This window comes from Apis mellifera, linkage group LG10 (assembly GCF_003254395.2).
Source record: "Apis mellifera strain DH4 linkage group LG10, Amel_HAv3.1, whole genome shotgun sequence".
NCBI classification, from domain to species: Eukaryota; Metazoa; Arthropoda; class Insecta; order Hymenoptera; family Apidae; genus Apis; species Apis mellifera.
Genome location: NC_037647.1, coordinates 11,946,266 through 11,960,008, shown reverse-complemented (window position 1 = coordinate 11,960,008; position 13,743 = coordinate 11,946,266). Strand labels below are relative to the sequence as shown.

The 13,743-nt window shown below is 25.8% G+C and overlaps 2 protein-coding genes across 4 annotated transcripts; one reads left to right on the top strand and one right to left on the bottom strand.

Moving 5' to 3' along the window:
• Positions 1-573: 573 nt before the first annotated feature.
• On the bottom strand, positions 574-3,219 carry LOC551495 (Bardet-Biedl syndrome 5 protein homolog). The gene is made up of 8 exons (XM_623890.5): positions 3,099-3,219; positions 2,662-2,810; positions 2,277-2,326; positions 2,080-2,207; positions 1,418-1,553; positions 1,236-1,337; positions 949-1,140; positions 574-883 (listed from the first exon to the last, which is right to left on the bottom strand). The coding sequence occupies exons 1-8, from the start codon at positions 3,137-3,139 to the stop codon at positions 680-682; spliced, it is 1,002 nt and encodes a 333-aa protein (XP_623893.3). The 5' UTR covers positions 3,140-3,219; the 3' UTR covers positions 574-679.
• A 3,072-nt stretch (positions 3,220-6,291) lies between these two features.
• Positions 6,292-13,313, top strand: LOC100578466. Of its 3 annotated transcripts, none has more exons than XM_003251375.4 (7): positions 6,292-6,510; positions 10,184-10,466; positions 10,594-10,787; positions 10,989-11,113; positions 11,441-11,718; positions 11,971-12,572; positions 12,823-13,313. In XM_003251375.4, exons 1-7 carry the CDS (start codon positions 6,476-6,478, stop codon positions 13,268-13,270), a joined length of 1,965 nt encoding a protein of 654 aa, XP_003251423.2. In that variant the 5' UTR covers positions 6,292-6,475; the 3' UTR covers positions 13,271-13,313. The 3 variants fall into 3 exon arrangements, with proteins under 3 accessions (XP_003251423.2, XP_026299104.1, XP_026299105.1); XM_026443319.1 differs by having other exon boundaries at positions 10,989-11,374; XM_026443320.1 differs by having other exon boundaries at positions 6,293-6,510; positions 10,576-10,787; positions 10,989-11,374; positions 12,823-13,312.
• Positions 13,314-13,743: the final 430 nt, after the last annotated feature.

Here is a 13,743-nt window from a genome sequence, read left to right as displayed (position 1 = left end):
ATGAAAATATTATTTATAAAAGTTATAAAGTTTATATGATATAATAATAATAAGTTTATAGATGAAGTTTATAATATATATAAAATATTCTATATAATATATAGAAGTTTATAAACATAAAAAAAAATCTTATTTTTTTTAAGTGAAATATCTATTTTTTTATATAAATTCAATAGAATATTGGATTTTGAATATAAAAATAATTTTCTATAAGAGTATAGAAATAATAATAATCTTTAATATATGTAACATTTTCATTTATTATTTAAAATACCGAAAATATTTCAAAAATATAGAGTTAGTAGAACACTATATATGTATACACATATATTTATTATCTATATTTTTTTTTTATAAATATTTTATATGAATATTCTTTTTATAACAATTATTTAGTTATAAAATTATCTGACCTAAAAAATTAAAATTAGTAAAAATGTCAAACAATTTTTTTTTATATAATTATTTTTCTTTTCTTAATTATTTTTTTATTAATTTTAATTATTATAATAATAAATTTTATATTCATTTTATATTTTAATTTTATATAGATCTTTGATTGAAATTCTTAAATAGAATGCAAATATATAAAATATATTAGTATTAATTTTTTTTTAAATTTTACGTAAAAAAAAATGATACTTTTGTAGAATTTAAAGTATATCATTTATAGTATCAATTAAGTTTGTGGCACGAGCTCCCATAGATTTTGCAGTGTACTGGCTTCTCGAGGTTCTTCTGCTGCAAGACCTAAATAAATTGAAAAACTTGGTTTCCTTTGATTTGATCCTTCAGAAAAGTAGTAACCAAATACATTCGAAATTTCAATTTGATTATCTTGTATTTCAGTATATTGTTCTATATTTGATTGTTGTAATGGAGCCTGTAATAATTGATAGATAATTAATAATATTTATTCAATAAATTATTTAAAAATAATATAATTACCTGGTGTTCAAAAGTATAATCAACACCAAAAATAGGAAATTTTTCAAATGCTTTCCATAACATTAAAATTTCTTTATAAACGATATGAAGTTTTTGAGCGGGATTAACTTGAAATCCTAATATATATCCTCCACTGGATTCAGTACTATTAATAACTAAAGTTGGACCAAACTTTGAATTTTTGATAATAATCTATTTAAAAAAAAAAGAAATGAAAAAGTTTTTACTATATTTTTGATTAGAAAATTCTATATATTAATATATACATAATATATATTTGTACTCACATTTACTATTATAAGATAAGGAATTGATATATTAAATTGACAATTAACATCAGCGAACCATACTAAACGTATATTTGTCACGATAAAAGTTCCAATATTCCCCTAATACAAATGTTAATAAAAAATATTTTAATAATTTTTTATATATATATTATTATTATTATAAAAAATAATTAATTAACCTGTTCTAATGATAAATTCCAGATATCTTGCAGTGTTGAATGAACTATTTCTTGTGGTAATAAAGTCAATTGTTTATCATTAATTATTCCACTTCTTAATTTAATTTCTCGATAAATCTTAGATGAAATATATGCTCTGTAATGTTTTTTTTTATATTATAATTATAATTAAATTTTATTTGGATAATAGTGATAATCATAATTTTAATAAATTTTCATTTTTTGATTAAAATTTTTTATTTTAACTTAATTTTATAACAATTTATCAAAAATAATTTATATAAATATAGAAATATAAATATATACATTAATTCAAATTTTTTGTAATATTAATACAAAATAATGCTATTATTATATATAAAAATATTTTATAAATATTTATTAAAAAATATATTTTTGTCTAATACTTTAAACATATAATAAGATAAATATAATCAAAATATATGGATTTAAAAAAATAAATTAATATTTAAAAAATAAAAATAAAAAAAATGCAAATGAGAATTTTATTTAAAAATAAAATAAAATTTAATTTAATGTTATAAATAAATTTTTATGTTTTTAATAAATAATTTTAATTTTCAAATTTTTTAAATGAATATTTATTAAAGAATAACTTATGTGATAAATAATAAAAATTTTTATTTGAATAAAATATATACCTGTAAACACCAATAACGGAAGTGTAATGTCGTGTACTTTTTAAATCTCGATTTGTGAATAAAAATTCGTATCTACAATTTCGAAAAGAAGCTAAAATATATAGAGCTTGCATGTGTTTTCCTTGTAACTATAAAAATAATATTTTTTGTTATTTAAAAAATAAAAATGAATCAATGATTTAATAAAATATACTAACACTATGTATAATTTTAGTATTTACTGTTATAAAGGTGTTGTAGCCAATACCTATATAATAAAAAAACAAAAACATAATTTATATTAATTATAATATTTTTTATAATATTTTAGTATTATATAAAATTTTCATATTTATTATTTTTTTCTATATATTTATATTTATATTTTATAAACTAAATAAACTATAATAATTATATTTTTATATTTTATTTATAATATTTATAAATTACAAGATTACAAAATTCGATTTTAATTATTAAAAATATATGTAATTTAAAGATTTTATTTAATATAAATTTAAAAATATATATTTATAAAAATGATTATAAATAAAAAAAATATTAAATTATTTATGTGTTTATTAATGTATTTATGATTCATACTTAAATTGATTTTAGGAAGAAGCAAAGAATGCCATATAATTCTGAGATTGGTCACTATTAATCTTCCATTATCACCTGCATTTCCTTTTGTATCTTCTATTAAATCGAGTTTATCAACATTAAATTCTCCCAATCTTAGTTGCATATGACTAGTAGAAAAATAAAAATTTATAATTATCGTAAATATCTATTATTATTCCTTTATAATATTTATAAATAAAATATAATAAATTATTTTTTACATAACATATTAATTTTAATAGTACATCTCAGTTAATTTAATTTTTAGTACAATTTATATAAATTAAATTTTTATTCATAATATATGAATAAAAATTTATATAAATTAAATTTTTACTCATAATATATGAATAAAAATCAAATAAGATTTATATAATAATAATAATTAATATGAAATACATTTAAAAAAAAATTACTTGTAAGAAATATCAAATCGAACTTCGTTATCTTGCCACATTTTCTTCTTACTAGCAAATTATTATATCAATGTATTGTAGAATTCACCTATTATAAATCTAATCAATATTGTTACCATATCTACATACATATTACTTTATATATAATATGATTAAATAATATATATATACATATTATTAGCAAGTTAAAATATTTGTATATTTTTATTATTAAAAGACTTATTAATTATTATATATGAAATAGAAATAACATGGAATAAATAGCTTAATTTATTAACACAAAAAAATTTTTTGTTTCTTATTTTTTATAATTAGATAATTAGATATATATAAAAATCTAATAAAATTTATTTTGACTCAATTAATTTTTTAAAATATAAAAAAATTAATTTTATTTTATCTCTTGATTATTTCATTTTTATGTATTGTTGTGAATTTAAAATATAAAGATATTTTTCTTTGATGGAATAATTTTTCTATTATAAAATTCTTCAAAATCGCTTTATATTTGCATTTAAATTTGAATAAATTATTTTTTAATGTTTCGTACTTGTTAATTTAAAAGTATAGACAAGGAAAGGAAATAATGAAAGAAAGATAGAAATAGAAATAAAAATTATGGAATCAGCGCCATCTCTAGAATGGCGCAAATAAAACATATAAAGAAAGGATGGTAAATATTAGAAGAAATATAGAGATGGAGTGAGAATAAATCACTAGTACCATCTTTCGAGTGAAAGTTATCGGAAAAACAAAATAAGATAGAATAAAAATTAAATATTACTGCCATCTTAAGAACTTTTAGAAAGGTATTTTTAGTATTCAAAAGATGGTGCTAACTCTTTATTCTTATTCTACTTTATCTTACGTTTAAGGAGATTTTAGGTTAGTTAAGATTATATATATAAGTTAAGAAATGGAATTAACAATCAATTTTTAGTCTATTTTATCTTTCTTTTATTTTATGTTTTATTTACTATCTTTTTTATTTGTATTTTATTTGCGGTATTCTGAAGATGGCGCTAATGTCATAATTTTTATTCTATGTCTATCTTTTTATTTCTTCCTCTATTTGCTTCTCAAAATTTATGCATTCAAAAAATGGCTTTGATATTTAATTGACATTAATTTGTCTTCTTTATTATCTTATTTATATCTTAATTATTTCTATTCTGTCTTTTTTTAAATTTTTTTTCTTTATTAAACAAGATTAAATTAATTTTGATAATTTAATATACTTTATCTTTAATTTAATATATTATTTTTTAGTAATTTATTTACTAAATTTATTATTTTTATTATATAATTGAGTATCATCGAATCAAATTTCTTTATAAAATATACAAATTTTTTAACAAAGTTTTAATATTTTTATTTTTTTCTTTTTTCTTTTAAATAGGACAAAAATATCCTTTATATACATATTAATTAATTAATAAATAAATATAAGTAGAAAATATAAGTATATATTATATGTTATAAAATAAATGCTTAATTAACTAAGTTTATTATGAATGCATTCCATATATACTTTCTAAATTAAAACAAAAAATAAAAGTCAATTTTTTTATTCCTTCGTTTGTGATCTTCGTGTTTTGTGTTTTTATTGTTTTCTTGTTTCATCTTGAATTTTTATATTTATGATTATTCAAATCGTTTTGAATATTTTTTTTTAATTTAATTTTTTCTTGAATACTTATATTTATAATTACATATTTAATTATGTTAATTAAATTAATTATATATTTATTTTATAATTTGTTAATTCTTTTTGCTCTCTTCAAATTTTGAAGAATCACTGTCGAATTGTAATGTAACATGATAGCAAGAATCATCGAAGAGTGGTGTAGTAAACTACTTTGAGTAATGAGTGGGAGGATCCAGGAGCATTTTTGCTGATTGGTATCTTGATACCAAAGTTAAATTCTACATATTGAACGTTGTCCTCGTAATCTAATTCCAATAAGCTAGGATTTTTATCTACTTTCTATTCATTTTTTCTTTTTTTTTTTATTTCCTATCTCTCTGTTTCCGATCTCCTATCGAGATGTTCCAAGACTTCTATGTTCCTTCCATTATCGGCACATTGAATACGTTCTTCTATTGTCATAACTCAGTTCGACTTATCATTGAAGTATCATTTATTCGACAGTTCGTGCAAATCAATTGATGTATGTCTGGTATATAAAATTGATAGATAAAATTAGTAATGATTTGAATTGATTAGATTTATAGATTTATAGATTTTAAAATTAGTATCAAGATCTTGATTAAAAAAATTTATGGCAAATCGTTGGACGATGTGCGAGTCAACTTGTATTGCAATTAATGCGAGTGATCGTTGGATATAATTTTATGATGTATGAGATATCAGATTTGATATATGAGAGGAAAATGATTGATAATAGAAATCTATGTCTAATATATGTAAAAGATAAATTATAAAGACACATTCTGATTTCATTCATAATCCATTATCATTTATAATAACTTGCGATATATATATATGTGATTGATTAATTCAACTTGATGTAACGTACTTGACAATGGCTTTGACAATGGCATCGTTTGTTCATATCGCGTGTATGACACGGAAAAGCATTATCTATGTGAATAACGATTGCATACATGTTTAACTATCGCGATGATATCTAAAGAAACATCAAAATCAAGAATTCTACGTATGCGACAAAGAGAAAGAATTTTAATATTTAATATTATTAATATATTTAATTTAATATAAACATTTAATCGCATGCACGTGCAAAATATCTGATAAAAATATCAGTTAAATATTAAATGAAATTTATTCGTAAAAATCTGATACGTGATACGTATATGATGATGATCAATCCTTCAACATTTGTTAGGTTATAATAGAAATAGATGCGACGAAAATTGCAATTTATGAATTGAGAAATAACCGATATCCAACCAATTACATACAAAGAGAATAATAAATGAAATGTTCAGTAAAAATTGGATTTTCCAAGAATTGATGAATCGAACGGAAAATTGCGACAGGGCAATCTCCGCAATTAATGTTCACGCCTCGGTATAATCGAATTCCTCGAAAAACAAAATCGAAACGGATGGCTAGAGGCGAGCTCGATGCTCGATCTTTATACCATCTAGCGTGTGATCGAGTCGAGTGAACGTCGCAGCTGCGCAGGTGTATCACCGGCACCTTTTCATTAACATCTTGTCCGAAAAGGCAGTCACGCCAGCGGAAAGCTTTAGTGCGGTCGAGTCATCTTATCGATTTCGTTTCGTTAACAGCCCTTTCTCAATAATCTGTTCGACGATCGGGAACAAAATCACTTCGGGCGTGATAGATTCGAGAGGCCGGAATCTGATAGTTGGGACAGGAGAATGCAATGGACGAGGGCACAAGTGATCGTGCTGGCAAAAGGTAACTAATAGTCAAATATTTCCGGTGTCAAGTCGCATCGGTGGGAGAATGGATTGCAGGCTATTGAACTTTCCAAGTTTAACGAACCGTTAGGGACTATTTGTTCCGTAAACTACTTGAAAAGTCATTCTATCTTAATTTCTCTCCTGATTGAGAGAAATTAACGATAATTTTTCAGAATATTTTACGAGATTTTAATTATCGGTTTCTTTTTTTCATAAAACAAGGAATTTATTATATTTTAAAAATAGAACTTTCTTGTAATATCTATATCGTGATTATAGAAATGAAATTTAATAGTTTGGTAGATTCTTTCGATCGTTTTTTCTCCAATTTCAAAGATTCTAAATTAAATATGATCACATGGATGATGTTTCTTTCGAAAAATTAAATTTTTGATTTGAGCAAATAATAAGTTATTTTTATCAAATTACTATTCCGTTTCTTTGATTAACAAATCATTTTGTTTAAAATCTTGGAGACGATTCAAAATTTCTGCTAACGAAATAAAAATTTTTTAAGAAAAGATTAGATTCAATTATTTATGAAGCAATATTTTTCTCTCGAATAAAATTTAATCAATTTCCCAAGTTTGTGTGATTTATTCCATAGTTGGTATAGCATAATAACCAACTTTATATTGGAATGTAAATTTATGATTGGAAGATTCGTGCCTTTATGAAGATCGAAACTTCTGTCACGAAAGAAAAATAAATTTTTAAAATTCGAAAAATGTGACCCAGATATTATAAATCATGTAATCATAATACGATGATTTATCGTAATATTAAAATATTACAATATTATTTCATCGTTATGTTACGTTAATAAATCGTATACGTTAATAAATGAATTATTTAAAGAAATTATCATTTTAATTTCTTTTTCACTTCTTTTCTTCACTTCGAAGAAATTTAGGACAATAGATGTCAGATTTTAATGAAAATTGACAATGATTGGCCATAGATTGTAATCTAGGTTAATTTCCTGTCTTGAGTAAAAGCATTCTTCGTACTTCGACTATTCATCACTTACATTAATGTTAAATGGTTTGCTACAAGATTTTTCCAATAATAAATTGTTGTTAACTTTTGATTTATAATCGAATATTAACAAATTTATATAATTAATTCACGTTTTTATCTAAATATATAAATATTAAATAACTTCATTAATCGGTTAAAAAACTCTATTAGTTTACTGTTTATTTCTTATGTTGAATAAATTTGATTCATTCACGATTTTTCTACGATAATTTTGATTTAAAAAAACTGATTCCAATAATTATTTTTTCACATACAATTTCAAGCTTAAATACATGATATGATAATGATCGAAAAAATTTTTTGCCATTAACCTCAACATCGATCGAAATCGAATTTGTTAATTCAGAAAAGAGTTTACCTTAAGAATTCATCGTAAATAGGAATAAATAGAAGGAAACTGAGATACTGAAATTACTTTATATTTATGATAGATACTCACGTAATGTATAATATATACTCAACGCAACAAAAATTTCTTCAATTAGCAAAGCAATATGTATAATAATTATATATATTCTTTTATAACATTTCTATCAATCTTTGATAAATTAATATAAAATAATTATCAGCTGTTTAAACGCGCATAACCTCTTTTTTTCTTCAAAGTAATTAGATTTGCGTGTTGGTATAAAATGCATCGAGTAGATCGAATCGTGCGAACCGGTAAAATTACTGACCGAATCCACCGGTAGAGTTGCGTGTGCGTACATCAACACGTCACGGACATTTATTCGTCGGTGTATGTAAAATTCGTGGTCGGCTACAATCATGGAAAATCGAGGTCACCAGGTTATGTTGAACTTTGACGTCGCGTTTCCTTCGTTGACCCTCACGATTATTCGGCACATGGAAGGTAATTCTCGAGTAATAACAACTAACCTAACTTCTTGCTTCTTTTATGAGCGAAAGAGGAATCGGTTTCGAACTCGATTATGAAATACGTTCAGTCTGACGAAGATACATGAAATTAAAAAATAAACGAAAAATTATAAATATTCGTTAAGTTTGTTCGTGTTTTACATCTCAATTGCTTTCCCAAAATACATTGATAGTCTTTTATCGCGTGATCATGATGGTCATTGATCACGTAAAGCACAAACTACAAGTTGAAATAAATTACTCTGAAGTAATAAATTCTTTTAAATAATACAATTCAACGTGCTATAAATCATTTATTATCGATTAAGAATTATATTATTTAAAATTCTTGTAATTATTTGTATAACTTATGTAACCTTTTTTAATTTGTAAATGTCTAATTGATAAAGATCTGTTTGTTCAAAAGCTCATTTAAGATTTGTGGGTAGATATTTGTACACGTCCCAAATCTGTATATCGATAAAGAGCACATGTTTGAAATCAGGGCCAGTTTCCAGTAAAGGTAATATAATTGTGTGCCAATCACGAAGAAATGTTGGTCAATTACACTCACTTCCTTGTATTTTGTAGGTCATGTTGAAGTATTGATTGCTAAACAGATAATTTTATTTTTTATTTTTAATTAACCAGCCATTCTATTTCGAAAATTTTCAATTATCGTTGTCTGCGAATTTAAAAATAACGTTATCAGAAATAAATCTTTAAAGATTTAATTCATTCATCTTCTGTAATCGTTCATCAAAAAATCACAATAATTTAAGTTTCTTCTTTACGTTACATTTTCGACATCAGATTTCAATATTATCTATGAAACTTTAAAAATAAAACTCAATGAATCGACGAAATGCGAAAATAAATTCGTGCCCATATTCCATCTATCACAATTTTCATTGTCTATTTTTACCAATTCCATCATCCATTTTATCCAATTTCTATCGTTCTATCGCGACATAAGTTAGCAAAGATTCTTTTTAGGTCGAAACATTTATATAGATTCCGATAAGGATTGTTACGTCGTCAATGTCGTTGGTACGAAACTGGATAATGCTTAAACATTTCCGTGCACGTAAACTATTAGGCTTTAACGAAATTTCTTTTTCGAACTTCTCTCCCTCTCTCCCTCGCTCTCCCTCGCTCTCCCTCGCTCTCCCTCGCTCTCCCTCTCTCCCCTCCCTTCCCCCTCTCGTTGTTGTAGATCGATGCGTCGCGTCTGGAAGGCTCGTTCCGTAAAGGCACGTACCACCCTCTTCCTGTTCCTCCGTTCGACCCTCCTCGGGCTGCACCACCTCCACTTCCGCCCACCTTTATATCCTCCCGCAGCTTCAATACACTTGCTGAAACATTTCAGTCCGTTCCGGGCATCCACCCGGTTCGATGCTCCATCTTTCTTTTCTTTCGTCTTGTTGCGATTTTATAACGATTACACGTGACGTTTTATCACGTTTTATTTCCAAATTAAAAAATGCCATTTTTATTTTTACAATTCATTATCTTTTTCATTAATTTGTTTTTCTATTTCGAAAACATTTATCCAGGAAAATTACAATAATTTTTATACGAAATAATTCCTTCCTCAACGAACGCATTATTATTCTTTGTTTAGTTTTATGATCAACTCGTTATGATCCTTCCCTTTTAAGCATCCTCGAGGAAAAATATCTCGATGGCGATAAATCAGAGAAAGAAAAATTTTTTCCAATTTTCATTCTACTTTCTGAACGATTACTTTTTATAACGCGTTATTATAGGCGTCGTACATATAAAATTGGATGGTCCTCCCACGGGGTCAATAAATCTTCCTCGGACACCGAGCTAGCACAGAGTAGAAAGAAAAACCGAAGAAGGAATAAATCGAAGGAAATATGGCCTTTGCTGGAAGGACTGACAGTGGACGAGTTGGCCCGTTATCGAAGGAGGCGTGTAGAGGGGCAACCGAAGGACAATCTTCAAGTTTACGTCGAGGCTGAAAACGAAGATCTCGTGTCCGAATACCGCCAAGCTTTCCGCGCGAGAAGCGAAGAATCCCTCGAGGTTCGTATTCCTCATCTCTAACATGATGAATCAACTTTTTAAATACTATACAACTCGTTTCAAGCCTATATACCTTCGTGATCCAAGTAATGTTGTTAAATTTTCATAGATGTACCCCTTACCGTAGGAATGTGTCTGGCCTCGAAATCTTGGGACGAAGGAATCGAGCGAAAGTAGGCGAGCTTTAGTTGGGAAAGATGTAAGGGAACGAGAGGAAGTAAATCCGATTAAAAATAAAACGAGCGAGATCAATGACGATAATAATACAATGGAGACCGAACCGCTTACCAATTCTCTTAAACGAAATTCTTTGAGCAGAAGGTATGAATATAATATCGATATAATAAAATTTCTCAAAGAATATTTATATTTCGATTAATCCATAAGCGTGTATGAAAATGATAAATTCTTTTTTAATAATGGTATAATAATTTATTAAACAAAATAAAATTATTTCTCTGTATAGGAATTAATCCATCTATTTGTTTTGATCGTTCAATTAATATGTCCACGATGTAACAGGGGTACCAGTTTCAAACGTGATAGTGAATTATACACGGATACGGAAACTTATTCGTCGTACGTGGCTTACGAAGGTCGGCATAAACCCGACCTAGCACGTAGATCCACATCTTTAAAAATGGAAGGTGATTTGGAAACAACCACTGAGAAATGTGAAAAATTCATCCAATGGTTGAACGTTAGTCGACCGGAACTTATACGTGTACCTACGCATTTAAAACTCGAGGGTGAATTTGAAACGACGACGGAAAATCAGGAAAAATATGTACCGTTTATAGGTGTGCGAAGGCCGGAATTGTTAAGGCAAAATACCAATTTGAAATTAAATGGGGAGGCTAATTTCGTGCCGGAATATACCGATATGTTTAAGAAACATGATAACAAGGGTGATTATGCAAATTTGCTTTCTTATTTTTAAATTTGATAAATACTTCGGTATTTGTATTTTGCAGAACGTCCACACCCTGTAAAACCCGAAACTCATCTAAAGACTGGAAACTTGTTTTTTGAGAATACATACATGGGGGATGCTGTTAATTTTATCGATCCTAGTATCGGGGAGACACGATTGACGCATGATTCGAGCAAAGATTCTGAGGAAGAGAGGAAAAAGAAAAAGGAGTTGATGGAGAAACAGAGGAAAGACGAGGAGATGAAAATGCTGGTTTCAAAGTTAGAAGATCTGAAGACTTCACCACTTGAAATCCCGGAATATAAAGATGCATATAAGGCAAATTGAAATTTCTAATCTTGAAATTATCGTTTCATCGATTCTTGTTCTACTTTTATTTCTAATTAATTTATATTTGCATTGTATTGAATCGAAATTGTTATGTAATATTTATTTAATCTAACTTGGTCGATATATCTTTTGTCTATCTATATCTCAATAACAACAAAAAAATGAAATAATAGCTGCATATAAGAATTTTATTGACAGGATATTATTAAGAATATAGTTTGAACACTTCTTTACTTATAGGATTTCCCAAGAGAAAGGCCCAAAATTATAAAGCCAGAAGATGAAATTGGACGAGCTGATGGATCAAAAATACTTTCCTCTCCCACGTTAAAATTTGTAAGAAAAATTGATCAAGATCCGGAATACAAATCGAAATATTTAGATTATCAAAGAGATTGTCGAAAATCACCATTATCTTCGAGATCAACATTCAATTCTTCGCAATATGGTGTACGTTTTGGAAGACAAGATTGCAAACGATACGATCATGAAATTACCAGCGAGGTACGAGCTCAATACATTCCTTACGGTCACATACCGAGGATCGAAAGTTTAAAAATGCCTGCCAATTTACGCCTAGAAGGTAATCTTGATCTTGAACCAGAATATAAAACTGCTTATTGCGTAAAACGTGAAAATCAATTACAAGCCGATCAGAGAATGCATCGTAGACGAGATCGTAGTTTAAGCGCTTCTAGGCGAAAAGAAAATTATTGGATAAATAATAATTCAGAACAATTTGGATTCACGAATGCTGCTCAAGATCAAGATGCGTTTCAAATATTAAACACGCGAGTTCATGAAGATAATGTCTGTGGAAAACCACCATTAAGTAATCGAAGGTTTGTATTATATAAAAATTCTTAATAAATTGAATTTAAATAATTAGTATTAATGTACAAGATATTTTTTACTTATAAAGAAATTTTTTATTTTTATGATAAAAAAATATTAATATATAAGGTTTGAAATATTTAATTTGAAAGTAAAATAGATATAAATTCGAATTTTTTGTAAAATTATTATAATAGAAATGTTAGTATTCGTTAAAATATAATTTTGATTGTAATATGTATATATAATACAATCTAGGGGATCAAAATCTTCGCAAATGCATGTCCAAAGACAAATGCAATCAAATATGGAGGAAAATAATAAAATAAAACATAGATCGACTAGTCCAACATATCGACTTCATGTTTGCAATGTCGATGATGAACCAAAAGGTTTCCGACATAGGCATTCGCCATCATTTCAGTCTTCCGAAAGAATACATGATTCTTCGTCGAATTGTGTACTTCAAACTAACATTATTAGACCGTACTCTCCTAGTTTTGGTAAAAATACAAAACAACACATCAACGGTCAATCATTTGTTGTTTTGGATAATGAAACTTTTGATAAGAATAAAAATGAAATACGCAGAAGACAAACAGATCAAAATTATAATATTGATGGTACATTGTCTATTTCTAAAAAAAAAACAAAACCTTCAGCAAATTGGATGCCACCATGGTATGATAGTACAAATTCTATTTAAATAAAAAAAGAGCTTTGTACTTTTTAATATTGATTTAGAATAATAAAGTTTCTGTATAAATATAAATTGTATGACATTTATCAATATTTAATTCTTCCAAAATAACACATTTAGATATATTATATAAAATTAACATAACATAGATACATACATATATATTATATAATTTAAATTTATAATACCTTTTAATATCTAATGATAAAAAAATAATATATGCATGTGTGTATTAGAAATTATATAGTTTTGAATATGTATTAATAAAATCCATTTTCTAATATATATAAATTAGAAATATTTATAAATTAGAAATTATTTCTTATAAAAAAAATTTTTTTTTCACAAATAAAAAAAAATGGAATTTCTAGAGAATATAATCGAAAAAAAAGTAATGAAATTTTTTTCTGATTTGTATACAAATCGTATCATATATAAAAAAAAAATATATATGTGTAAAATACGATATGTACAATGTA

Excerpts from the sequence above, each read along its gene's own strand:
- LOC551495 (XM_623890.5), bottom strand. The coding sequence starts at position 3,139 with ATGTGGCAAGATAACGAAGTTCGATTTGATATTTCTTACAA. Across the intron at positions 2,811-3,098 it reads CGATTTGATATTTCTTACAA|TCATATGCAACTAAGATTGG; the intron begins GTAATTTTTTTT and ends TTTTTCTACTAG. Across the intron at positions 1,141-1,235 it reads CTTATCTTATAATAGTAAAT|ATTATTATCAAAAATTCAAA; the intron begins GTGAGTACAAAT and ends TTTTTTAAATAG.
- LOC100578466 (XM_026443319.1), top strand. The coding sequence starts at position 6,476 with ATGGACGAGGGCACAAGTGATCGTGCTGGCAAAAG. Across the intron at positions 6,511-10,183 it reads AGTGATCGTGCTGGCAAAAG|GCGTCGTACATATAAAATTG; the intron begins GTAACTAATAGT and ends GCGTTATTATAG. Across the intron at positions 11,375-11,440 it reads TAAGAAACATGATAACAAGG|AACGTCCACACCCTGTAAAA; the intron begins GTGATTATGCAA and ends TGTATTTTGCAG.